This window comes from Nomascus leucogenys, chromosome 21, assembly GCF_006542625.1.
Source record: "Nomascus leucogenys isolate Asia chromosome 21, Asia_NLE_v1, whole genome shotgun sequence".
In the NCBI taxonomy this organism is placed as follows: Eukaryota; Metazoa; Chordata; class Mammalia; order Primates; family Hylobatidae; genus Nomascus; species Nomascus leucogenys.
Genome location: NC_044401.1, coordinates 45,239,032 through 45,263,699, shown reverse-complemented (window position 1 = coordinate 45,263,699; position 24,668 = coordinate 45,239,032). Strand labels below are relative to the sequence as shown.

At 43.2% G+C, this 24,668-nt stretch overlaps 1 protein-coding gene across 16 annotated transcripts in view; it reads right to left on the bottom strand.

The window, feature by feature from the left end:
* Nucleotides 1-24,668, bottom strand: part of KALRN (kalirin RhoGEF kinase) — a 694,786-nt gene that overhangs the window by 95,003 nt on the left and 575,115 nt on the right. For 9 of the 16 annotated variants that reach the window (XM_030802195.1, XM_030802198.1, XM_030802200.1 and 6 more), the window contains 2 exons: nucleotides 2,319-2,602; nucleotides 747-851 (listed from right to left, as the gene is read on the bottom strand). In XM_030802195.1, the coding sequence (XP_030658055.1) occupies nucleotides 747-851; nucleotides 2,319-2,602 (389 nt within the window). The remainder of the gene's footprint in view (nucleotides 1-746; nucleotides 852-2,318; nucleotides 2,603-24,668) is intronic. The other 7 variants (XM_030802196.1, XM_030802203.1, XM_030802204.1 and 4 more) reach the window with 1 other exon arrangement.

Genomic DNA, 24,668 nt, shown 5'->3' with positions numbered 1-24,668 from the left:
GTGATGTGAAAGCAGGGCTGTGAGGAGACTGAGTGACAAGTGAGGGAGAACGTAAAGCTGCCCCAAGCCTCGGGTCAGTACCTAGAAGCACATCTAACCCACGCTTCTGCTCCAGAACAATTGGGATGATCGCCAGGTGACTGGAGACACAGAGGGCATCGATATTTCAAATACCAGTGAGCCTATGCATGCCAGGGGGCCGGGGAATCTTGCAAAGCAAAGTCAGGCAATTTCGCATATTAGGTTTGCCCACCTTTGACAATAACTTCCCCTTAGCAGCATCTCCATTCCTCATACTGTCATTGCAAAATTTGACCAACACTGGGCTTGACTGGTAGCTACCATTAGTTAGAGTTTAGAGTTGACTACAGGGAAACAACTAACATGTAGGTTGTACCGTCGGGTACAACAAAATGGTTGTGGACTGGAACTACCTGGAATTGCTCCTTTTAGGATGTGCTGCTTCCAAAGACAGAGCCATTACCCTTTATCAACAGGACAAGACACCAGGCAGATTCCCACTTTGAGAATTCTGCACATACCCCTTCCACTGCCTAGAATGAAGTTGGACCTCCAGGGTTGGGGAAGGGACACCTACCAAATAGAGACACAATTGATATCAGCATGGATTCATGTGGAGGACAGGATAACATGGGAGAAAGAGTATGACTACCCCCATCACACACAAAAAACAAAATCACGCACGGCACGTTGCTCTTTTAAGTGAGAAAGTAAAGAAGTTCTACCATTTCATCCTGTGTAGGGTCGTTGTCAAAAATCTTCATAGGTGGTGGGAGGGGTGTGTGTGACTCTTCATCCGGCTCATCTTCACCCCAACCTTTCTTGCTCTTCTAGAACAAAAGAGCAGCATTAGTTACTGTGTCACAAGCTAAACATGCCAGTGGTTCTGGACTTGACATTAACAAAAATAATACATAGGAGGAGAGTTCCTCTCTCAACTCACTCTTAACTGTTCAGCCACAATTTCCTCTTTTGATACATGGATACACCTGCTTATTTCAAACGAGAGTGAGCACCAGTGGGGAACACACACACATACCCCCAAAAAGAAGCAAAACCGAAACTATCTATCTTATCGATTAGCAAGAAAAAAAAAAGCTGGAAGTAGTCAGAGAGAGCCTAACTTTTACATTTTTGTAGGGCTATGAAACCATAGCCCAAATGCCGCCAGGCTTAGCTGCCATTTCCAGAGGGAAAAATGACAGGTAGCATAAAATCACAAGAGGGGGTCCGATTACACATCACAAAGAATTTCTTAGCCACATCAGTGATTAGAGCAGGATTGTGTGCCAAATAAAACAGGTATCTCATTTCCCCAACCAAAACATATCCACTGTCTTTTGGTTACAGAATCTCAGCTTCATCCAGCCTAACTTTGGCTACAGTCTCTCAAACCTTCCAGTATGGGTGTTCATTAGTTTTCATGAAGGCCCATTTAATCACTGATTGACTCCTAGATTAAAGTTTTTCTTTGAGCTGAAACCCTGCCTATTGTAATCTTCATCTGTTCATCATAGTTATCTGGAGTAATTCTGGATGGTCTATTCCTTTTGATGTGTGGCACTCCTCGAGAGACTTGAAAACAGCTACAATCTCCCAGTACAGTCCTGTTTTCAAAATGAAACAACCTTCATTCTTTTATTCTAAATCTAAACAGGTCTAGCTGGTTTTAATGTAGTCCTTAGTAGAGGTAGGGAACTAATGACCAAATGACTCCCCTCAGGCCCAGGTCCTATCTCCAAATCTGGCAAATGGTTTCTGTCTGCTGGATGTCTTAGGTGCCAGTCAGTTTCTGAATCGGCCACAAATCAAACTGGCCAATGTCTTAAGAATAAAAAGAATCAGGCTGGGCATGGTGGCTCATGCCTATAATCCCAGCACTTTGGGAGGCCGAGGTAGGTGAATCATGAGGTCAGGAGATCGAGACCATCCTGGCTAACAGGGTGAAACCCTGTCTCTATTAAAAACACAAAAAAATTAGCTGGGCGTGGAGGCGGGCACCTATAGTCCCAGCCACTTGGGAGGCTGAGGCAGGAGAATGGTGTGAACCCGGGAGGCGGAGCTTAGCTTGCAGTGAGCCAAGATTGTGCCACTGCACCCCAGCCTGGGTGACAGAGCGAGACTCTGTCTCAAAAAAAAAAAAAAAAAAAAAAAAAAAGAATAAAAAGAATCCAAATCACTTAGGCTCAAGATAACACACTAGTGGAGATTTGAGATGGCTTAGTCGACAAAACCTGAGGAAGGAGACATGTCAGAAGGCCTTCCTGATGGACAACTCCGGGGCTTCGTGTAAGTACCTCATCAGCGCTGTCTCCCTGAGGGGTTGTTTCATCCCCAGGCTTGGGAGATCCCAGGTCGAAGCTCTTCCGACCATCACGGACTTTCTTCTGCTTTTTGATGTTTCCATCTGCCTTCCCGCTGTTGAGCCGACGCACAGGACTCGTCAGCCACTTCTTAAGAGTGTTGGTGGAGCGCTTGGGACCTGGGGAACTGTGGATGGAGTTCAGGGAGGGCTGGGCCTGCAGGTTGGCCACGGACTCGGACTTGCCTCCATTCTCACTTGAGGAATGAGAGTATGCATCTGAGAAAATAGACAAACACAGCCATGTCAGAGGTGGTGAAGGCAGGCTGCAAACCTGGAAGTGAGACAGCTCCATCCTCAGGAAGCTAGGACACAAGGCAGAATGTCCAGGCCAGCTGTAGACCCCAGTCCAGAGAATCCTCTCAAGAACAGCAAGAAAGGCAAACACTCACTCAGTTTTTAATGTGTGAAGCACCATTCCAGGTACTATGGATATAGGAGTGGGCAGAAGACAGAGGCTCCTGCCTTCGTGGAGTTTACATTGTGGTGGAAAACACATATAATAGACTATCACAATAAAATAAGCAAAATGAAAAGTATGACAGGTGGTGAGAAGTGCTACATCAAAACACAAAGTACGGAAAGGGATTAGGGAGTGCTGGGGTTGGAAGAGGAGGTGCAGATTGAACAGGTGGTCAGGGACAGTCTCATGACATGACATGTGAGCCAAGGCCTAGTGGTGGTGACGCCATCTGGCAAAGGGCCTTCTGGGCAGAAGAGCAAACACAAAGGTCCCAAGGCGAGGCCTGGGGTGGCCTTGGTGGAGTAAGCCAGGGGGGATCAGTAAGAAAGGAAGTCAGAAAAGCTGCTGGGAGCTGGGTCGACAAGCACGTGGTAGGCCAGTGTTATGCCTCTGGCTTTTACCTGGAGTGAAAACCCACTGGAAGACTCTGAGCCAGAGTGATTCAATCTGGCTTACATTTTTAAAGGTCATTCTGGTTTCTATATTGAGGGCAAGTGGAAACAGGGAAACTTGTTGGGAGGCCACTGCACTATTCCAGGTGAGGGATGTTGGTGGTTTAGAAGTAGGGTGGTCCTAGTGGTTGTTAGAAGTGATCAGATTCTGGAGATGTTTTGCTGGAAGGGCCAATATGATTTGCTGACAGACTGTGTGTGCATGGGATATGAAAAAAGAGCCAAGGGTATCTCAGGTTTTGGGTCTGAGGTTCGGACGGGGTACCTGAGATGTGGAAGTATATAGGAGGAACAGGACTCGGGGAGGATATATAGGAGTTTAGGTTTAGACATCTTTGAGATGCCCGTTAGATACCTGAGTGGAGAAAATGAATAGCAGCTTGCCTTCAAGTCTGGAGCTCAGGGGAGAAAGTGCTGGTGAGCTGGAGATAATTGCAGAGTTGTCAGAGGAGAGATGGGGTTGGAAGCCATGAAGCTGGGTGAGATCAGCGAGAGGCATGGGTATGGATAAAGACAAAGTCCAAAGACTAAACCAGAAGCAGGAAGACAAGAGGACAAGAAAGTAGCCAGTGAGGTAGGAGTAAAACCAGGAGGGTGGGGTGTTCTGGAGGCTGCATGTGGAAAATGTCTTACAAAGGGAGAGATCAGCTGTGTCAAATGCTGCCTGATAGGTCAGGAGAGTTGACCTAAGAATTAAGTCTTAAAACTGAGCAACATGGAGATCATTGGTGACTTTGAAAAAAGCAGCTGTAGTGGAATGGAGGGGGCCATGGCCTAATTAGAGAGGATGCAAGAGCATGGGTGTGAGAAACAAGACAGAGTATAGAGAATTATTGTACTGTTTTAAAGGCACAGTGATTGGAGAACAAGAGTTTGTTTTGTTTTGTTTTTTTAAATCTCAGCATATTGTTTGTAAGCTGTATGCCATATACTGACTATTTTCAATCGTATAATATGCTTGCAATAGTCTAAACATTTTATGTGGACTATCATTTCATTCTCCGTATAACTCTATGAGGTAGGTTCTGTCATTATCCTCATTTTACAGAAGAAGAAACTGCAGACTTAAAGAGTTAACTTGCTTAAGGACATACAGCTCATAGGGGCAAGGTGAAATCTGAACTCCAGACAGCCAGACTTGAGCACCAAACTACATTACTGGAGCCGGGTGTGGTGGCTCATGCCTGTAATCCCAGCTACCCAGGAGGCTGAGGCAGGAGAATCACTTGAACCCAGGAGGCAGAGGTTGCAGTGAGCCAAGATCGCACCATTGCACTCCAGTCTGGGTGACAGAGGGAGACTCCATCTCAAAACAAACAAACAAACAAACAAACAAACAAACAACTACTGAGCCTTTCATGTCTACACCCGCCCAGTTCTCTAGGCCCCCTCTGCATATGGGGTTAGGGATGAGGTTGGAGGAAGAGCAAGTCCAGGGAAAGCCACGCTGCCATGGAAGAATAGAGAGGCTAGAACAGGCATGTGGCAGATGTGGGCATGCAGGAAAAGCACATTGAGCAAACTTTATTTAATTTTCCCTAAATCCTTGATTTCTGAATACTCATTAAACTCAGAGGACATCAGCATTAGCATCTACCTACCTTGGCTTTAGAGAATAGTTTTGAGTTATTCAAAAGAAAGCCCTTTAAGTCCACTTCAGATTTCTTCCTAGTTCTCAGTGCTTGTTTCTACCAGTATTGAGAAAGCTAGGATCCCCGGACATTCGAAAGTTGCACAGGAGCATCAGCATGCAAATCAAGATCCTCAGTGAGAATTCCTAAGTGATAATTATGTCATGGAGCACCAATTAGGTCATCTATTATAAAGATATATAAGACAGATTTTTATTTTCATAGACCTCTTACCTAGCTATACATAGACATCCATACACAATAGAGAGAAGCAGAGAGAGAGAGAGAGAGAGAGAGAGAGAGAATGAAAAAGCAAGATTGAGCACGCAATATAAAGATAAATTCATAAGGCTGTATGTGATTAATTGCCAGAGGGCTGGTATGACTTTAGCTGACAAGTAAGCAGAATTCAGAGGAGGATCAGATCAGTGTAGGCAGGATTGATCTGAAAAGATTTAATAGAAGAGCTGTATCTGAATAGAAGGGTGAAGGAATTCCAAAAGGGAGAAACAGCAGGAACAAAAGCACAGAGGCAGGAAAAATGAAAAATAAGTTAACAGCCAGTAATAGATCCTTTGGATGAAATAAAGATTAGTGGAGAAAGACAACCTGGATAGAAAAATTTGTGAGGACATTCAATAATAAACCAGAGGAGTATAAACTTTATTATGAGACTACTGGGAAATGACATGATAAAAAGGGTTTTTTTTTGTTGTTGTTGTTGTTGTTATTGCTTTGTTTTTAATTAATCTTGGCAACTATATACAGCACAGCCCTGGGAAGGAGGAATTAGAGCCCAGAAAGCCATACTAGGGCTGTGCACAGGGAATACAAAGAAATAAACATGAGACACTTCAAAGCAAGAAGTGATACCATTAGCATCTGAACAAATCAAAGGTGAGTTGTCTCTGTGTATGCTGATGCTTCTCATCATCACCATGATCTTGGGAGAATACCTGACCAGCTCTACCTCACCCGCACATAGGCCCCCTGACAGTGCCAGTTTGCATACTGATATTTAAATCAAACACAGGACTAGGTATTTAAACAAATTATTACAGTGGCTTTTCATACCTATTCGAAGACTGAGTCACCTTTTCCTATAATGACTTTGCCCTAGACCTAGACTAGAGGTCTAATCTACCTGGGAGGCCCTCTGGCCCACATGTAGCCAACAGAGAAGAAATAAAATCCTGAAATAGGGTGAAAGGGTATGGCTGGGCATGGTGGCTCATGCATGTAATCCCAGCACTTCGGGAGGCAGAAGTGGGCAGATCACTTGAGGCCAGGAGTTTAGGACCAGCCTGGCCATCATGGCAAGACTCCGTCTCTACAAAAAAAAAAAAAAAAAAAAATATATATATATATATATATATATATATATATATATATATTAGCCTGGTGTGGTGGCACATGACTAAAATCCCAGCTACTTGGGAGGCTGAGGCATGAGAACAGTTTGAGCCTAGGAGGTGGAGGTTGCAGTAAGCTGAGATCACACCACTGCACTTTAGGCTGGGCAATAGAGCAAGAGAAAGAAGAAAAGAAAAGAAAAGAAAGGAAAGGAAAGGAAAGGAAAGGAAAGGAAAGGAAAGGAAAGGAAAGGAAAGGAAAGGAAGGAAGGAAGGAAGGGAAGGGAAGGGAAGGGAAGGGAAGGAAGGGAAGGGAACGGAAGGGAAGGCAGGGAAGGGAAGGAAGGCAGGGAAGGGAAGGAAGGGAAGGAAGGAAAGGAAGGAAAGGAAGGGAAGGAAGGAAGGGAAGGAAGGAAGGGAAGGGAAGGAAAGGAAGGGAAGGGAAGGAAGGGAAGGGAAGGAAGGGAAGGGAAGGAAGGGAAGGGAAGGAAGGGAAGGGAAGGAAGGAAAGGAAGAGAAGGAAGGGAAAGGAAGGGAAGGGAAGGAAGGAAAGGAAGGGAAGGGAAGGAAGGAAAGGAAGAGAAGGAAGGGAAAGGAAGGGAAGGGAAGGAAGGAAAGGAAGGGAAGGAAGGGAAGCGAAGGGAAGGAAGGAAAGGAAGGGAAGGAAGGGAAAGGAATGGAAGGGAAGGAAGGAAAGGAAGAGAAGGAAGGGAAGGGAAGGGAAGGGAAGAAGGAAAGGAAGGGAAGGAAGGGAAAGGAAGGGAAGGGAAAGAAGGAAAGGAAGGGAAGGAAGGGGAAGGAAGGGAAGGAAGGGGAAGGAAGGGAAGGAAGGGAAGGAAGGGAAGGAAGGGAAAGGAAGGAAGGGAAGTGAATGGAAGGAAGGGAAGGAAGGTAAGGGAGGGAAGGGAAGGGAAGGAAGGGAAGGAAGGGAAGGAAGGGAAGGAAGGGAAGGAAGGGAAGGAAGGAAGGGAAGGGAAGGAAGGGAAGGGAAGGAAGGGAAGGGAAGGAAGGAAGGAAGGAAGGGAAGGGAGGGAAGAAGAGAAGGAAGGAAGGAGGGAAGGAGAGGAAGGAAGGAGGGAGGGAGGGAGAGAAGGAATGAAGGAAGGAAGGAGGGAAGGAGGAGGAAAGAAGAAGGAAGGGAGGGAGGGAAGGAAGAGGAAGGAAGAGAGGGAGGGAGGGAAAGAAGGAAGGAGAGAAGGAAGGAGGGAAGGAAGGAGGGAGGGAGGGAGGGAGGGAATGAAGGAAGGAGGAAGGGACAGAAGGAAGGAAGGGAGGGAGGGAAGGAGGGAGGGAGTGAAGGATGGAAGGAAAGGTGAATGGATGCTTTTGCCAATAGACAGCTGTCTCCAGTGGCTACAACTGGCTGGTCTCATGGGCACAAATCTCAGGCTTTCTGAGCCTTGACCCTGCTGGAACTTTCTTGGATATTGCTAGAGTTTTGTGCATAATTTGGAAAACAGCAGCAGAATATTTGCATTTGGAAGCATAAAAATTGAGCTTCTAAAATTCTCTGGTATGAAGGATAACTCACAGGGTTGCTATACTCAGGGAATATTAGGAGCTCGACTAACTTGGTTGGCATCTCTTTAAGGAAAAAGTTGTAATCTTATCTCAGAAAATTCCTTGCTGGCTGTGGTCTTGGGTGTGTTGACATTGTTTCTGAAGTGTTTGGTATGGGTCAAACTACTGTTCTCAGAAGGCTGGGTGATAAACATCTTCAGAACACTGGTAATAGAAGCAGGGCCTCTCTGCTATCTTTCTGCTGATAAGTTTGCAGAAGCTTTTCATTCACTAGACCCCTGTGATTCCATGTGGCTCTACTGAATCCAAGCCTTCAAGACTTATTATCAGCACATGTCGTGTCAGTAGAACTAGAAGCCCGGCCACATTAACTGTGCCTTGTGTTACCAGGCGAGACAGATGACCGCTTAAGATTTCTGTTCCATGGCACATCATGGCCCGGTTCTGAGATTCACAAATGCACATTTTGAATGACCATTCCTCTTCCCCTGTTGTCATTTACTTCTGCTTCTTTGCTTTCTGCGAAAATTAATGGCAAGAGTATGAAGTACAAATTAAAGACCAAGAATAATTTCTATTTTGTTGGTTCAAGTTTGTTCCATGTAAGCAACTGGAGACATGCAACCATGGCCCAAGTTATGGGAATCTCAGAGCTGGAAGCAATGTAATTCATCATCTAGTTGGTGTCCTGACTTGGGATAAGACCATTTCCAAGACACTTTAAATGCCTGGTTATAAAGGAATGTGGCATCATTTAGATTAGAAACACCTACTTAGTTAATCGCTTCTTCAGAGGGATTGGCATGTTATGCTCATCCCATCTTTTTTGGAAAATGGCTGCCATTAGCTGCTGGAGAACTCATTTTACTACCTTTCTAGATAAAACAGTTAAGTGACAGATTTGGAATAACTACAACAATAATATTGTTCTCTCATCAAATCATCCCAAGTCCAGACAGGTATTATTTATTAGGATTCCCACCTTAGGAAACAGAAAATGAGACTGTTTTAGGAAACTGAGGCTCATAGTGACTGGCAAAGGCAAGACTTAAACCCAGATCTGACTCTACCACACATATATTTAATCTTATCTCTACATCCAAGTTCATTCCATGTGTTCCTTTCATCTTTACCATTATTATAGAAAGGAGCATCAAGTTGCTTAAAGGTTTATATGTGGAAAAGCGCTTGTCACAAATCAGTAACAAAACTAGTACCAGCATCTAGGCAACCCTAGGCCTATTCTAGGGCTCTGAACCAATGCTTCCTCTTTAGCAAAGAGGCTTTAGAAACGGCCCAAAGACCAATGACTGGCATTAAGTAAATGGGAAGACAAATGGATCCCTGGATGCTGCAAATAATAAAGAGCCCCTAATGTTCTGGTATGTACAGTTGGCTTTCTAGAATTAAAAAAATATTTTCTGAAGCGAATTTTATCATGAAATAGTTTTAAAATACAGAAAAATATAGAAAAAATTGACATCTATGTACCCATCACCTAGATATAGTGTAAACATTTTTCCATATTTACTCCAGGTTTTTTAAAAATAAACGATTGCAGATATAGTTGAAGCCTTTTATGTTGCCCAGTTGCAATCCCACTCTCTAATTGCCCTCATCAGAATTAAATTCTCTTCTGAAGCTAGTGTGCATCTTTCTTATCCACGTTGTTAAACATTTACTTTTATGTGAATATAGTATTATTTTGTGTTTTATATTTTATATAATTATCATAATGTAGGTATTACTTTGCAACTTCATTTATTCAAAATTATTTGAGATTTATTCATGTTCATACATGTAGATGTAGTTCATTCATGTTAATTTTTTTTTTTTTTTTTTTTTTTTTTGAGATAGAGTCTTACTCTGTTGCCCAAGCTGGAGTGCAATGGCGCGATCTCAGCTCACTGCAACCTCTGCCTCCCAAGTTCAAGTGATTCTCCTGCCTCAACCTCTGGTGTAGCTGGGATTATAGGCGTGCACCACCACACCCTGCTAATTTTTGTATTTTTAGTAGAGATGGGGTTTCACCATGTTGGCCAGGCTGGTCTCAAACTCCTGACCTCAGGTGATCTGGCCCCCTTAGCCTCCCAAAGTGCTGGGATTATAGGTGTGAGCCACCGTGCCCAGCTTCATGTTAACTGTTGAATAATATTCTTTCATAGGCTACATCATAATTGTGTAATATATTTTCCTAATGATGAACATTTGGGTATATGGGGATATAGATAAATAGATATATAATTGTACAAATCCGTTTGCATGAGTGTGAGAATTCTTCTAGGCCAGTGCTTCCCAAACTGACTGTGGTAAAGAACCAGTTTTACTTGTTTCCAACCTATTTTGGACCAGTACTTTTTTTTTGGGGAAGAAGATAGAGATGGGGTCTCACTCTGTTGTCCAGGCTGGTTTCGAACTCCTGAGCTCAAGGGATCCTCCTGCCTCAGCCTCCAAAGTGCTAGGATTACAGGCATGAGCCATCATACCTGGCCAGACCAATACTTTTATGAAATACATCACACTCTTGGATGTTGTGGAACTGTCAAAACACTCTTATTTTCTGTGCTCATCTCACTGTGGATTGGACTTAGTTCAAAGACCTTGGCTGTCTGTGGGTCACACACTGAACAGCACCGCTTTTACTCTAAAGCATAAATCTCCAGGTGGAACTGCCTGGCTCCACCACTGGGCAGCTGTTATGACTCTGTGTAAGTTACCTTGGTTTCTGTATCTCTGTATCTTGGTTTCCTCATCAGTAGGGAATATTAGAACCTATCTCATAAGGTTGCTCCTAGGATTAAGAAGTTAATATTTGAAAAGTGTTTAGAACAATGTCTAGACCCAGAGAAGCACCATTTAAGCATTTGTTAAATAAAAATTAATAAAACCATAAAAACCTGCCCTAATTCCATGACTGACTTTTTTTCTGTGTGTTCATTCATTCCATCTGTGTGTTCTTCTACAGGCTAGTCCTGATATGTTAAGCATCAAAAGTTTTAGCCTCAAATTTCTGTGTCTCATGAAAGCAAAAGAAAAACCTAATACTACCAGTTGCCACCCGGTAATAGATTATCCCTATCTCCAGTAAGTAATGATAGCTCTTTAACCACTCCTAAGACCAATGCCTGAAATCTCTTCCTAGAATAAGGTAGCCTCATCCTTTGGCTATCAGGCAATTTTCCCCCTCCCTCACCATTTGGAAGTTTAAGCAGCACAGGTTATTCCCTGAAGATGACACCTGCCTCCTTCTATCTACAGGGGTATCCCTCAGAGTGGGAGCCTCTGAAGGACCCTATGAGGAGGTAATTGAACAACTGTTGAGGTCATGTTCTCAGATACCATCTTGGGGTTAGAAAAAGCACGTCGATGTCATTAGCCTAAGCCTTGGGGCAACAACTCCATGATTTCAGGTATTTTAATCACAGTACAGTAATCTCTCCCTTATCCATGAGGGAAGGGATGCAGTCCAAGATCCCCAGTGGATACCTGAAACTACAGATGGTATCAAACCCTATATATGTTTTTTTCTATACATACGTACCTGTGATAAAGTTTAATTTATAAATTAGGCCTTAAGAGATTAACAACAACAACTAATAATGAAATTGGACAACAATAACAATATGCCAGCATCACTACTCTTGCGCTTTGGGAGCCATCATTTAGTAAAATACGGGTAACTTGAATGCAAGCACTGCAATACCATGACAATTGATCCGATAACTGAGGCAGCTACTAAGTGAATAATGGGCAGGTAGCATATACAGCATGGAGAAGCTGGACAAAGGAATGATTCAGATTCACATCCTGGGCAGGACGGAGTAGGATGGTGTAAGATTTCATCACACTACTCAGAACAGTGTGCAATTTAAAATTTATGAACTGTTTATTTCTGAAATTTTCCATTTAATATTTTCAGACCTCAGTTGACTGTGGGTAGCTGAAACCGTGGAAGGTGAAACCTCACATAGATGGACACTATTTTAGCATGTTTCCATGCAACACACATAAGTGCTACCTGCTTCAACTGAAGACAAAAATCAGAATAAAGCCTGGGAGAGCTTGTGCACTGAACATACCCTAACCAGTCCATTGTCTGTGTCAAACATTGTCCTTTTTCTACTTAGGTGGCCTTTCATTAGTGTGATAGTTAATACTGAGTGTCAACCTGATTGGATTGAAGGATGCAAAGTATTGATCCTAGGTGTGTCTGTGAGGGTGTTAACATTTGAGTCAGTGGGCTGGGGAAGGCAGATCCACCCTTAATCTGGGTGGGCACCATCTAATCAGCTGCCAGCACAGTTAGAATATAAAGCAGGCAGATAAAACATGAAAAGACTAGACAGGCCTAGCCTCCCAGCTTACATCTTTCTCCGGTGCTGGATGCTTCCTATCCTCAAATATTGGACTCCACGTTCTTCAGTTTTGGGACTTGGACTGGCTCTCCTTGCTTCTCAGCTTGTAGACAACCTATTGTGGGACCTCGTGATCATGTGAGTTAATAATAAACTCCCCTTTGTGTGTGTGTGTGTGTGTGTGTGTGTGTGTGTATAAATAAATATATATACATCTCCTATTAGTTCTGTTGTCCCTCTAGAGAACCCTGACTAATACAATTAGTAACCAAATAGAAGATACCTGCATAGGCCAGGCACACTGGCTCACACCTGTAATCCCAGCACTTTGGGAGGCCAAGGCAGGAGGATTGCTTGAGCCCAGGAGTTTGAGACCAGCCTGGGCAACATAGCAGAATGAAAGAAAAAAGCAAAGCAAAGCAAAGCAAAGGAAAGAAAGAAAGAAAGAGACAAAGAAAGAAAGAAAGAGAATAAAAAAGAGAGAGAGACAAAGAAAGAAAAAAAGAAAAGAAAGAAACCTGTATAGACATCGGTAGGAAATGAATATACCAGAAATTTATTATATCTGATACAACTAATTTAGAAATTTAATTTCTTGTTTCTAAATTTCAACTCATACTTACTTCAACGTTACACCTAAAAAAATGCTACTCCCCTTTCTGGTTTAGTGTAAAATTTGCCAAACGATTCTGAAATCAGAACACACTGTACACAAGTCATCAAAGAGTGCAAACATAGGCTCTGGTGAATGCTTTATGGCTACATCCACAGGACTGTCACCCATTAGCTTTCTAATCACAAAATACTGACTTAGCCTTATTTCTACTGACCCCAAGGCAATTTGGAAGTTGAGAAGGACTACACTTCCCAGACAGAAAAAGAAGATAGTTCTAATAGTGTTAGGAGCTTGGTGTCCCCAAAGACCAGTAACAGTGTCTTTGCAAGGGGTAGGCTGGGACCCTAGAGAGCAAGCATATGTGCAGGTGGCATCCGAGGCTTCCGTGGATTGTGGGCATCCCAAATACATTACTTATGAGGCCGGCTCACTATTTTCTACATTGGCTTGAGTAGCACAACTCAAAAATGAAAAAACTTGGTTTCAATCCATTCTTCTGGAGTTCAGTGATGGTATTCAAGCACACCCCAAAGGCATGTCTTCTACATAATGTATCATGTGATTGTTAAAAGACAACGGGGCCCAGTTGATCCATATAAACCATACCTGTTTTATCTAGGTGGTCAATAGGTCTATAAATGTCCACCTGGTGTTCATCATAATACTGAATTGGAAACTTTGACTCTAATGGCTGAAATCAGAAGAAACCACGAAGATTTCTAATATCAACTAACAATTTACAGAGGGGTCCTTTGACCTTCTGTTCTTTTGTCTTGCTTTAGCTCCAATGGCATGGGAATAACTGCAAACTCATTCATATTGCTTTCATATGGCTTGAGTTGTATAAGGCCAATGTACTTCAATACATCTGTCTGAAGATATTATATACTCAAACATTCCTATTTTCTTTGCCCTCCAGAAATAATTTGCTAATATAAAAATTATAGAAATATCATTTATACATTTTTGTTCACACTGGAAATTGAATATCCAGAGAAGGGCACATGACGGGAGGGCCAAAGGTGAAAATTTCCTGGGTAGCCAATGGATAAATCCATATTTGTTCATAAGCATTGACAGCACAAGGCCTGCAGTAGGTATTATTATATAATATGTCCTGCATGGTGTACAATAATACTCTGGCAAAATTTAGCAGAATACAAGCTCCTGGTTGCATATTCAGCTGAGGTCCTGAGGCTATGTATGGCCAGGTCCTGGCATGGCTGGCTTCTCAGCAAACCAACTGGTAAGCCATTTTGGTGCCTGGGCCACTTAGTGCTGGAGAATTAAGATGGCTGCTATGGTGACAGCAATAGGAAATGGGGCTGGGGGGTGGGGGGAGCTAGAAATACTGTTCCTTGACACTAGGAAACTTGTTGCCCTTGCAATTACTCTTACCACAACTTTAGGCTAAACTTGGTAGATGCATCTTGGCTCAGAATACTCCATCTTCCATCTCTTCGTCATCCCCAAGTCTCAAATGCATAGTGCAAACCCCTGCCTCCCACTTATTATGCCACTGCTTTTACACCTAGTTTAGGAGTCTCTTTTCCAATGCATCCTTTACCAACTCAACATCCTTTACCTCACCACTTCAGTCAGACTTAACTTTGTGTTTTCATAAATTTTGTACAACTGAATCCTTATGCATTTAGAACATCTATATCTATTTTTTCCTATTAAATTAAAAGTACAAAAGCAAGGGCCACATCTTAGTTCATTTCTAGTTATCATCCCCCTTCTTTTCCCAATATGGCTGCTCCTGTCCTGGCAGAATGTGTACAGAAACCTGAGCCACAGAAATGATTCCAGATCCAGTGGCATCCACATAGGGCAGGGATCCTTCTCATTCTCAGAGCCCACTGGGACACTGGCCCTCAATAGGAATATCTCCAACAGGCAATCTCCACAGACCGAAAAGTCAACACCTCTGGATTCAAATTAGAAGTCTCCGGCCGGGTGCGGTGGCTCACGCTTGTAATCCCAGCACTTTGGGAGGCCGAGGCGGGCGGATCACGAGGTCAGGAGATCGAGACCACGGTGAAACCCCGTCTCTACTAAAAATACAAAAAATTAGCAGGGCGTAGTGGCGGGCGCCTGTAGTCCCAGCTACTCGGAGAGGCTGAGGCAGGAGAATGGCGTGAACCCGGGAGGCGGAGCTTGCAGTGAGCCGAGATTGCGACACTGCACTGCAGCCTGGGCGACAGAGCAAGACTCCGTCTCAAAAAAAAAAAAAAAAAAAAAAAGAAGTCTCCTAAATTTTGTTCTAATTCAGCGCAGATCTCCCTCAACTACTGCAGGCTTCTTCAGTGCTGTCCTCCCCACCACCCTGGCCCCACGCTTTGGCTCCTGTTGGGATGGCATTGGAAGCAGAGGATAAAATGAAAGTTCCCAATTGACTGTCCTCAAGGTCTCCTCAATCTTGGGTTCTCCTGTGTAATCCTCTGTCTGAGTCAGAGACAGAGGGAGGAAAGCCCTCAAAGGGCAATGAACTCCACCCTCTGCCCCTAGATAAGCACGTCCTGAAAACACAAGGCCGCTGCTCTGATATACTGCCGTGCTGACTCACTGGACTCACTGCCCCATCTAGCTGCCTCTGGAAGTTAAAGACGAGAAAATTCTCTCCATATTCCACCAGTGGTGGATTCTGAAGCTTGATATGCGGGATCAAGCAAAAGTCAGTGAAAGCAGATGTGCTGCTCTTCTAAGAGTAAATATTCTAGATATTATTTCAACCTACACACCCATTTACTTCTACTAGAGTTTGCTGCAGCTTCTGGAGAGGGAACACACATTTTTTCTAAATTGTGGAGTAGAACATTTTCCCAAAAGACTTCTGAAGAGTTCAAAACATAACCACCAAGGCCGGGAGTGGTGGCTCCTGCCTATAATCCCAGCACTTTAGAAGGCTAAGGCGGGAAGATCATTTGAGATCAGGAGTTTGAGACCAGCTGAGCAACATAGCAAGACCTCATCTCTACTAAAAATAATAAAAAAAATTAGCCTGGTGTGGTGGTGCGTTCCTGTTGTCCCAGCTACTTACAAGGTTGAGGCAGCAGAATCGCTTGAGCCCAGGAGGTCAAGGCTGCAGTGAGCTGTAATTGCACCACTGCACTCCAGCCTGTGCAACACAGTGAGACCTCTGTCTCAAAAACAAAACCAAAAACAAAACAAAACAAAAACCATAGCCACTGAAAGAATATGGTGAAACTTTACAAATTCAGACTGAAGAAAGGGCACATTATATTAGTATAAAATACAGGCCTTTCATTGTGGAAAAAAAAAATCAAAACGGTTTCACTGTGAGATATCATCTCATACCTGTTACAATGGCTATTATCAAAAATCAAGAGATAACAAATGCTGGTGAGAGTGTAGAGAAAAGGGAACCCTAGCACATTGATGCTGGAACTGCAGATTGATACAGCTATTATGCAAACAATATGTAGGTTCCTAAAGAAATTAAAAATGGAATAATCAGGCCAGGCGCAGTGGCTCATGCCTGTAATCCCAGCACTTTGGGAGCCCAAGGCAGGTGAATCATTTGAGCTCAGGAGTTCAAGAACAGCCTGGACAACATGGTGAAACCTTGTCTCTACAAAGAATACAAACATTAGCTGGGTGTGGTGGTATGCACCTGTAGTCCCAGCTACTCGGGGAGGCTGAGGCAGGAGAATTGCTTGAGCCTGGGAGGCGGGGTTGCAGTGAGCCAAGATCACACCATTGCACTCCAGCCTGGGCGATGAGAGTAAAACCCTATCTCAGAAAAACAAAATTAAAAGAAAAGAAAAAGGAATTGTCATATGACCCAGTGATCCCTCTTTAGAGTACATAACCAAAGGAAGTGAAGTTACTACCTCATAGAGATATCTGAACCCTTACGTTCATTGCAACATTATTCACAATAACCAAGATACAGCAACCATCTAAGTGTTTGCCAACAAACCAAGGAATAAAGAAACTGACGTATATATTTATATACACAGACAATGAAATATTACTCAGCCTTTAAAAAGAAGGCAATTCTGCCACTTGCACAACATGGATGAACCTGGAAGGCATTATGTTAAGTGAAATAAGCTAGACATAGAAAACTATTGCATGATCTCGCTTATATGTGGAAACTTAAAAAAAAAAAGTCAAATATACAGTGATGGAAAATAAAACACTGGTTACCAGGGGTGGGAGTAGGGGGAAGAAACAGGGAGATGTGGGCCAGAGGATACAAAGTAGCAGATAACTATTTATATGTATCCTATAACATCATGTCATATACCTTAGATATAGACCATAACATTTATTTTAAAATAGACAAACAAGAAATGCTTACTATTTTCAAGTGGTGGCCAGCAAGAATTAGTGGATAAGTAGGAACTGAGATTGCCTGAAATCTGCACTCACCTACGAAGACATCACAAGCACAACACGGAGGGTCATCTAATTATGGCACAAGGCACCTACCAAGTTCCAAGGCTGGAGTGGGCACCTTCTCCTGGGTTTATCTCTCTGCATGCAGCCCTCTCAAGCTCCATATCTGGCAGGTAAGCCCAATTTCCCCATAAATTAGGGCCACTCCTGAGTCCATGGTATGTCTTAGGCCTTCAAACAAGTCCTCAATGAGCTCCGTAAAGCACCGTTAACTCTATTAGCTTACCTAGTAATATTTTCTCCTTTTCTTTTCAGATGGTATGAACATAAACAAGTTCAGTCCTAGTAATAATCACAAAGACTCAAAATAGCACTGTACAAATGACTGTATATAACTGAAGACTCTCCCACAGAATGGGCAAGACTAACTTCCAGTTTTGTTCTCCTACCAGCAGACTTTTCATTCACTAAGATTTCTGCATGGCCGGGTGCGGTAGCTCACGCCTGTAATCCCAGCACTTTGAGAGGCCGAGGTGGGCGGATCACGAGGTCAAGAGATCAAGACCATCCTAGCTAACATGGTGAAACTCCGTCTATTAAAAATACAAAAAAAAAAAAATTAGCTGGGTGTGGTGGCAGGCGCCTATAGTCCCAGCTACTCGGGAGGCTGAGGCAGGAGAATGGCGTGAACCCCAGGAGGCAGAGCTTGCAGTGAGCTGAGATCGTGCCACTGCACTCCAGCCTGGGTGACAGAGCGAGACTCCGTCTCAAAAAAAAAAAAAAAAAAAAAAAAGATTTCTGCACTGGTATTTTCTTTCCATTCCCACTGTCACTCAGATAGTTTAAATCTACTTGCTTTAACTACATAACAGCTCCAGACTGGTCTCTCTGCCCCCAGTCTTTTTCTCCTATTCATTTGATATATCTCTGCCACCAGAGCAATTGTATCGCTTTGTTCAAATCACATTCAAAACTTCATCAATAGTATCTAATTTGTCAGCCTACTTTTTTACAGTAGTTCCACGATCAGGCCTGATCTCACCTTGCCTGTTCTCTGAGTTCCACTTTTTGATAATCCAAAGTTTTCAAACTGTGGTCCCCAGACCAGCAAGAGCAGTATCATCTGGAGACTTGTGGGAAATAAAAATTCTTGGGCCCTACTCCAGAGCTAGTGGAGCAGGAACTATTGGGGTGGCTTAGTATCCTGTGTTTTAACAAGCTCCCCAAGTAATTCTGATGCACACCAGAGTTTGAAGACCAGTGTCCTATAAGAACCCTTCACTTTAGTCTAATTTTTCAGTTCACTGTACTATGTTGCACTCCTCCCTGCTCATACACCCTTTAGCTTTTCTGCTTTTCTGAAGCTTACCAAGGACTTCTTCGTTGTAAGCCCAGCATGTTCTCCTTTTGCTCTGAGTACCTTTTTGTGCCATTTGTTTGGCACTGATAAATGCTTGTTTACGTATTTTCCCTCCCTGAGCAAAGTCCTTGAGAAGAGGTCTCCTCCATCTTTGCACTGCCAGCACAAATTCTTTGTTTGTGTGAGACAGGGTCTCACTCTGTCACCCAGGCTGGAGTGCAGTGGCTCAATGACAGTTCACTGCAGCCTCAACCTCCTGGGCTCAGGTGATCCTCCCACCTCAGCCTTCTGAGTAGCTGAGACTATAGCCTCATGCCACCATGCCCAGCTAATTTTTTAAAAAATTTTTGTAGAGACAGGGTTTCACTATGCTGCTCAGATTGGCCTCAAACTCCTGAGCTCAAGTGATCCACCTGCCTCGGCCTCCCAAAGGGCTAGGATTACAGACATGAGCCACCACACCCAGCCAACACAAATTCTTTGGTCATTAAATGGCTGGTAATGAAAAGCTAGGGACAAAACTTAACAATATAACTTTTTTTTTTTTTTTTTTTTTTTTTTTTTTGAGACGGAGTCTCACTCTGTCACCCAGGCTGGAGTGCAGTGGTGCAATCTCAGCTCACTGCAAGCTCCGCCTCCTGGGTTCACGCCATTCTCCTGCCTCAGCCTCTCAAGTAGCTGGGACTACAGGCACCCGCCACCATGTCCGGCTAATTTTTTGTATTTTTAGTAGAGATGGGGTTTCACCGTGTTAGCCAGGATGGTCTCGATCTCCTGACCTCGTGATCCACCCACCTCGGACTCCCAAAGTGCTGGGATTACAGGCATGAGCCACCATGCCCGGCCAGTTCTTAAGAAGTTCTAAGTGCTGCCCAGTCAATTAAAGATGAGTTAAGAAAGCCACCTGTTTCTTTACTGCAAGACTTCTGGGAACCTTTAATATGCTAATGTAGATGATGACCCCAGAGGGAACAGAGAACATTTACCAAATTTCATTGAGCTTGGCTATTATTCCCTAGATCTGGAAGAAAAAGAGTGAGTGAGACTCCTCGAGATGGTATCCTGACAGCAGGGTAGTCAGTCAAACTCAAAACCTGTTATGAATGCCAAAGTAGGAGCTAAGTTGCAGTCTAGCCCAGTTATTTTAGGCTTATGTGCTATCACATCAAGTATACCCAGAAGCCAGTGGGAAGCCTGGCCTGGATTCAACTCACAATGTGCCCTTCAGTAGTAACCTTAACCAAAGGTAACTACAACAGGCTTAATTATAGAGGCCGGGGGGAAGAGTTAAGCAGGGTGACTCTGGAAAGTTTAAGACTGTAATTAAGTGCTACTTAACTGAAAATGTCGCAATGGAAATTCTCCTAGGAAACCTGAGAGAAGAAGCAAGAAGAGGAAACTGCATATATGGAGGAAGTAACAGGTGGCTAGAGGTCAAAGACTGCTTGTTTTCAGTATCCTTTTTTGGTAAACTGTATTTTTGCGTGGAACAGGAAAGAAAGTGTGAAGGCTTAGGGTCTCTTGGGCTTAATGTAATAGGAGGCTCTACAGTCTTAATCTGGTCCTCCTTCTCCCAACCACCTGTGCCAAGTGGGTTTTCTTCTAGGTCTTCACTACCTGGCTTAGGAAAAAGCAGTAGAGAAACAAGATTGAGTTCAGTCTAAGCCTCCTGACCAAGCTCAGTGTTTCATCCTACACTTCCCAAGTCTTTGCTCTTCACGCAAAAGTCTCCCTGTGGTTCTCCTCTCTGGCCTCCTCGCTACCGGGAGCATAGATTCCACACTAAGGATACACATGGCTAGGAAAATGAACTGCCTGGCCCACCCTGCAACCAGATTCACCAGTATGATCCCACTGGCACCAGTTCTTTAAAACTTTTTATTTTGACATAATTTCAGATTTAGAGAAAGGTTACACGACTAGTACAAATAATTCCTATATACTCTTTACTCAGATTCCTCCAATGTTAACATTTTGCCATTAGCTTTTTCATCTTTCTCTTTCCAAACTGAGAATAAGTTACAGAGAAGATTCCCCTTTATTCCCAAATACTTTAGTATAGATTTCCTTAAAACAAGGACATTCTCTTATATAACCATAGGACAATCAGCAAAATCAGAAATTTAACATTGATATCCTGTTTTTTTCAAACATTGACAGTTATTCCAATAATGTCATTCATAGAGAAAGATCATGTCTTTTATGATCTGTACATCTTTTATAAGTGCAGGGTAGTTATTCTGTAGAATGTCCCTCACTTGGTTTGCCATGTATTTCCTTATGATTACATTTAAGGTGTGTGTTTTTGGTAGGAATATCCCAAAATTGATGCATCAAATCAGGAGGCATATAATATTGATTTGATTAGACTACAGTGATGTTAACTTTGATCCCCTAGTGTCTGTCACTGGGACAGTGTTCTAATCCATCAGGTAAAACTGCATACTCACTTAGCCCAGCTATTTTAAAACTCTGATATAATTTTGGCTTGCCTAACCCTGGTCATATATGTGACAAATTAACTATAAGTAATGTTTGAACATAATTCCCATGAAAAATACTCAGTTCCATTCATGAAACAATTTCCTGATCACAAACATGAGAAGAGGCTAATTTTCTACTCCATTGAAGACAGACTTAACAGTGTATAATGAAGGTGGTTGGCTGGGTGTGGTGGCTCATGCCAGTAATCTCAACATCTTGGGAGGTTAAGGTGGGAGGATTGCTTAAGTCCAGGAGTTTAAGACCAGCCTTGGAAACATAGTGAGACTCTGTCCCTACTAAAATAAAAAATAAATTAGCTGGGTGTGGTGGTGCACACCCATAGTCCCAGCTACTTGGGAGGCCGAGTGGGAGGATTGCCTGAGCCCAGGAGGTTGAAGCTGCAGTGAGCCATGATCGAGCCACTGTGCTCCAGCCTAGGAAACAGAGTGAGACCCTATCTCAATAAATAAATAAATAAATAAAAAATAATTTTAGAAAAAGAAAGTGGTAATTATACTAAAGACTAGAACTAGGTTTTGTTAAAATTTTATAAGCTATGCTTTAACATTCTATTTAAAGTTGATTTTAGCCTTTGTGGGCACACAAAATCCATCCAGTTGAAGTTTTCACATGAAGCAGAGATTCTCAAGTGAGGATTCTGAAAGCTAGTCTGGGGCCAGGTTTATACTCAACCCATGAGTCTTTTCTATAGATCTGAAATTGTCACTGAAAATGGTGTTGGAGGTTTTTGGGGAGGCATAAATCCAGGCTGGCTCTGTAACTACTTGCAATATGTTACTAATAAATACAGAAAGATCATCAGGATGTAGAACACTGGCTGCTCTTGAGTCTTGAGTATGGGAGCTGACCAGCTGGAAAGGCCACAGGCTGAAGAATGGAAACAGAATTCTAGGACCCTGGTAGACAGTGAGGCATTTCCAGTCTCACGAATCAAATTTAACAACGTTAAAGGCAGGAGAAATGGCAAGTAGGTAATGAGAGAATAGATTAGTGAGAACCTTAGAAGCTCAAATGTTGGCTTCTAGTTTAGAAAACACTGAATTAGGTTACCTAACTGTTGTAGCAAGTAATAAGCCTTCAACTCAAGAGCTGGGTAGAGAGGCTGGATTTGAAAGATGCCACAAGACCCTGGACAGATCATTTCCCAATTATAACATGTAGGTTATTTGCATAATTGGGACCAGAAACTCCCTTTAGCAAGCATCCCCTGCCTTTGGGCAGATAAAACAAACTGATATCTTGCCCTGTTGCCATGAGCCTAATCCTGAGACTTAACTAGCAGTATTTCAACTTTCCTTCAATCAGGAAAAACATCCAATGTACCCACTAAGCTGCTAGAGAAAGGGGCACTTATTCACCCAGGGCAAGAGTCAAAGCTCAGATGTCTTCAGAGACCAACGGATAAGGCAAACATGAAAAGATGGACACAGAACAATCAGGAGAGGTATGAGCTGTGTCAAACTGGGAAGTGTAAGTCTGCTGGGGAGTGTAAGACATATTTTTTTTTTTAAAGGAGGCAACCACTCTGCTGCCAAATACTATACATCTGGGACCAAAGGCCCAAGGATTGCCACTCTGCCTTGCTTGCCTAATGGTGACAAGGCCACTTTTCCTTTACTATAGCTAAAACCTCTGGCTCCATGATCAGCAATGATTGGTATGGAATGTCACCAGTACTACAGGCATCCCTGCAGATATCCTTTGCAGAGAAAATACTCAATCAGACTATTTCCATAAGAATGCCCTTTTCCCAAAGCTTGCCCAGACCTTGCATCATTATAATGTCTCTTGTATTATTTAAGTGGGGATCCCATAGGCTCAATTTATATAACATTTTATATTTGAAGATATTACTTTATTATTCATTCATTCAACACATGCTTGTTGAGTGCTTCCTATATGCCAGGAGCTGTTCCCGATGCTGGGCTATAGCAAGTGTAGGAGACAGACAAAGTCGCTGAAATTAGAAACTTGTCATTCTAGTTGGGGTAGAGAGGGAGTCAGATAAGAAACTAACAAATGAATGAGAAAAATTTCCAGTAGTATTGAACAGTTTTAAAGAATTAAACTGACGGCTGGGCGTGGTGGCTCACATCTGTAATCCCAGCACTTTGGGAGGATGAGGTGGGCAGATTACCTGAGATGAGGAGTTCAAGACCAGTCTGGTGAACATGGTGAAACCCCATCTCTATAAAAAATACAGAAATTGCTGGGCGCGGTTGCTCACGCCTGTAATCCCAGCACTTCGGGAGGCCGAGGCAGGTGGATCACCTGAAGTCAGGAGTTCGAGACCAGCCTGACCAACGCGGAGAAACCCTGTGTCTACTAAAAATACAAATGTAGCTGAGCATGGTGGCGCATGCCTGTAATCCCAGCTACTCGGGAGGCTGAGGCAGGAGAATTGCTTGAATCTGGGAGGCGGAGGTTGTGGTGAGCCGAGATCACGCCATTGCACTCCAGCCTGGGTAACAAGAGCAAAACTCAGTCTCAAAAAATAAAAAAAATTTAAAAAATTAAAAAATTAGCTGGATGTGGTTGTGCATGCCTGTAATCCCAGCTACTTGGGAGGCTGAGGCAGGAGAATCGCTTGAACGTGTGAGGCAGAGGCTGCAGTAAGCCAAGATCGTGCCATTGCCCTCCAGCCTGAGCTACAAGAGCCAGATTCCATCACAAAAAAAACAAAAACAAAAAAAACAAAAAACCCAAAAAAACAAAAACAAAAACAAAAACAAAAAAAAACACTGACTAATGGGCTAGAGAGGGCCTGAGGACTTCTTCAGAATGAGTAGCTGGTGACAGTTCTCTGAGAAGTGACATTTAAGCTGAGAACTGAATAATGGGAATGAACCAGCCACATGAAGATGGAAATAAGGCTTTCTGCCAAGGTCACAGACTATGCAGAGATCCTAAGGCAGAAATGAGTTTGGGATGTTCAAGCTTCCTGAAGGAAGTTCTTGTGGCTGGAGCACAGCTGGTGGGTGAAGGGACATGAAATGCAGTTGGAAAGTAGGCAGGGCCTAGAACCAGAGCCTTGCAGGGCACAGCAGGAAGCTGGACTTTATCCCCAATGCAATGGGAAGCCATTGGAGTGTTTTAAAAGGGGCTGGTGTGTGACATAGGTGATGCAATAGGATTCATTTTCATTGACAATCTTTAATTTCTGACCACTCCATATTATATAGCCAGATAAATTTCCCTCCAATTAGAATCACCTTTGCACCAAGAATCACCTTTTCTTCTAGTGATGAGTAACAGATATGGGGAGAAACAGCTTACTACATATGGATGAATACGAACCATCAGGATATTCAAATCTGGTCTCTGGACAAAACACTCCATATCCAGCTCACACATACAAGGCCATCCTATGCCTCCTTACTATCTGCTCATATTTCTCACACCAACATGTCATCTGGTATCTCAATTCTTTCTGCTATGGTCTAGGGTGTGTTGACACAGCTTTAGGTAACATTATCAATGAGATATGCTCCCATCTCTGATCTTACTTTTCTCTCTACCTAGACAGTCCTTCCCCAGATCCCACAGAGCCCATTCTCTTGCTTCAGGTCATTATTAAAAGGCTGCCTTACCAGCACAGCCTTCCCTGATACCCTACTGAGAACTACAACACCCACCTCCACATGCTGCCACTCTGATTCCCT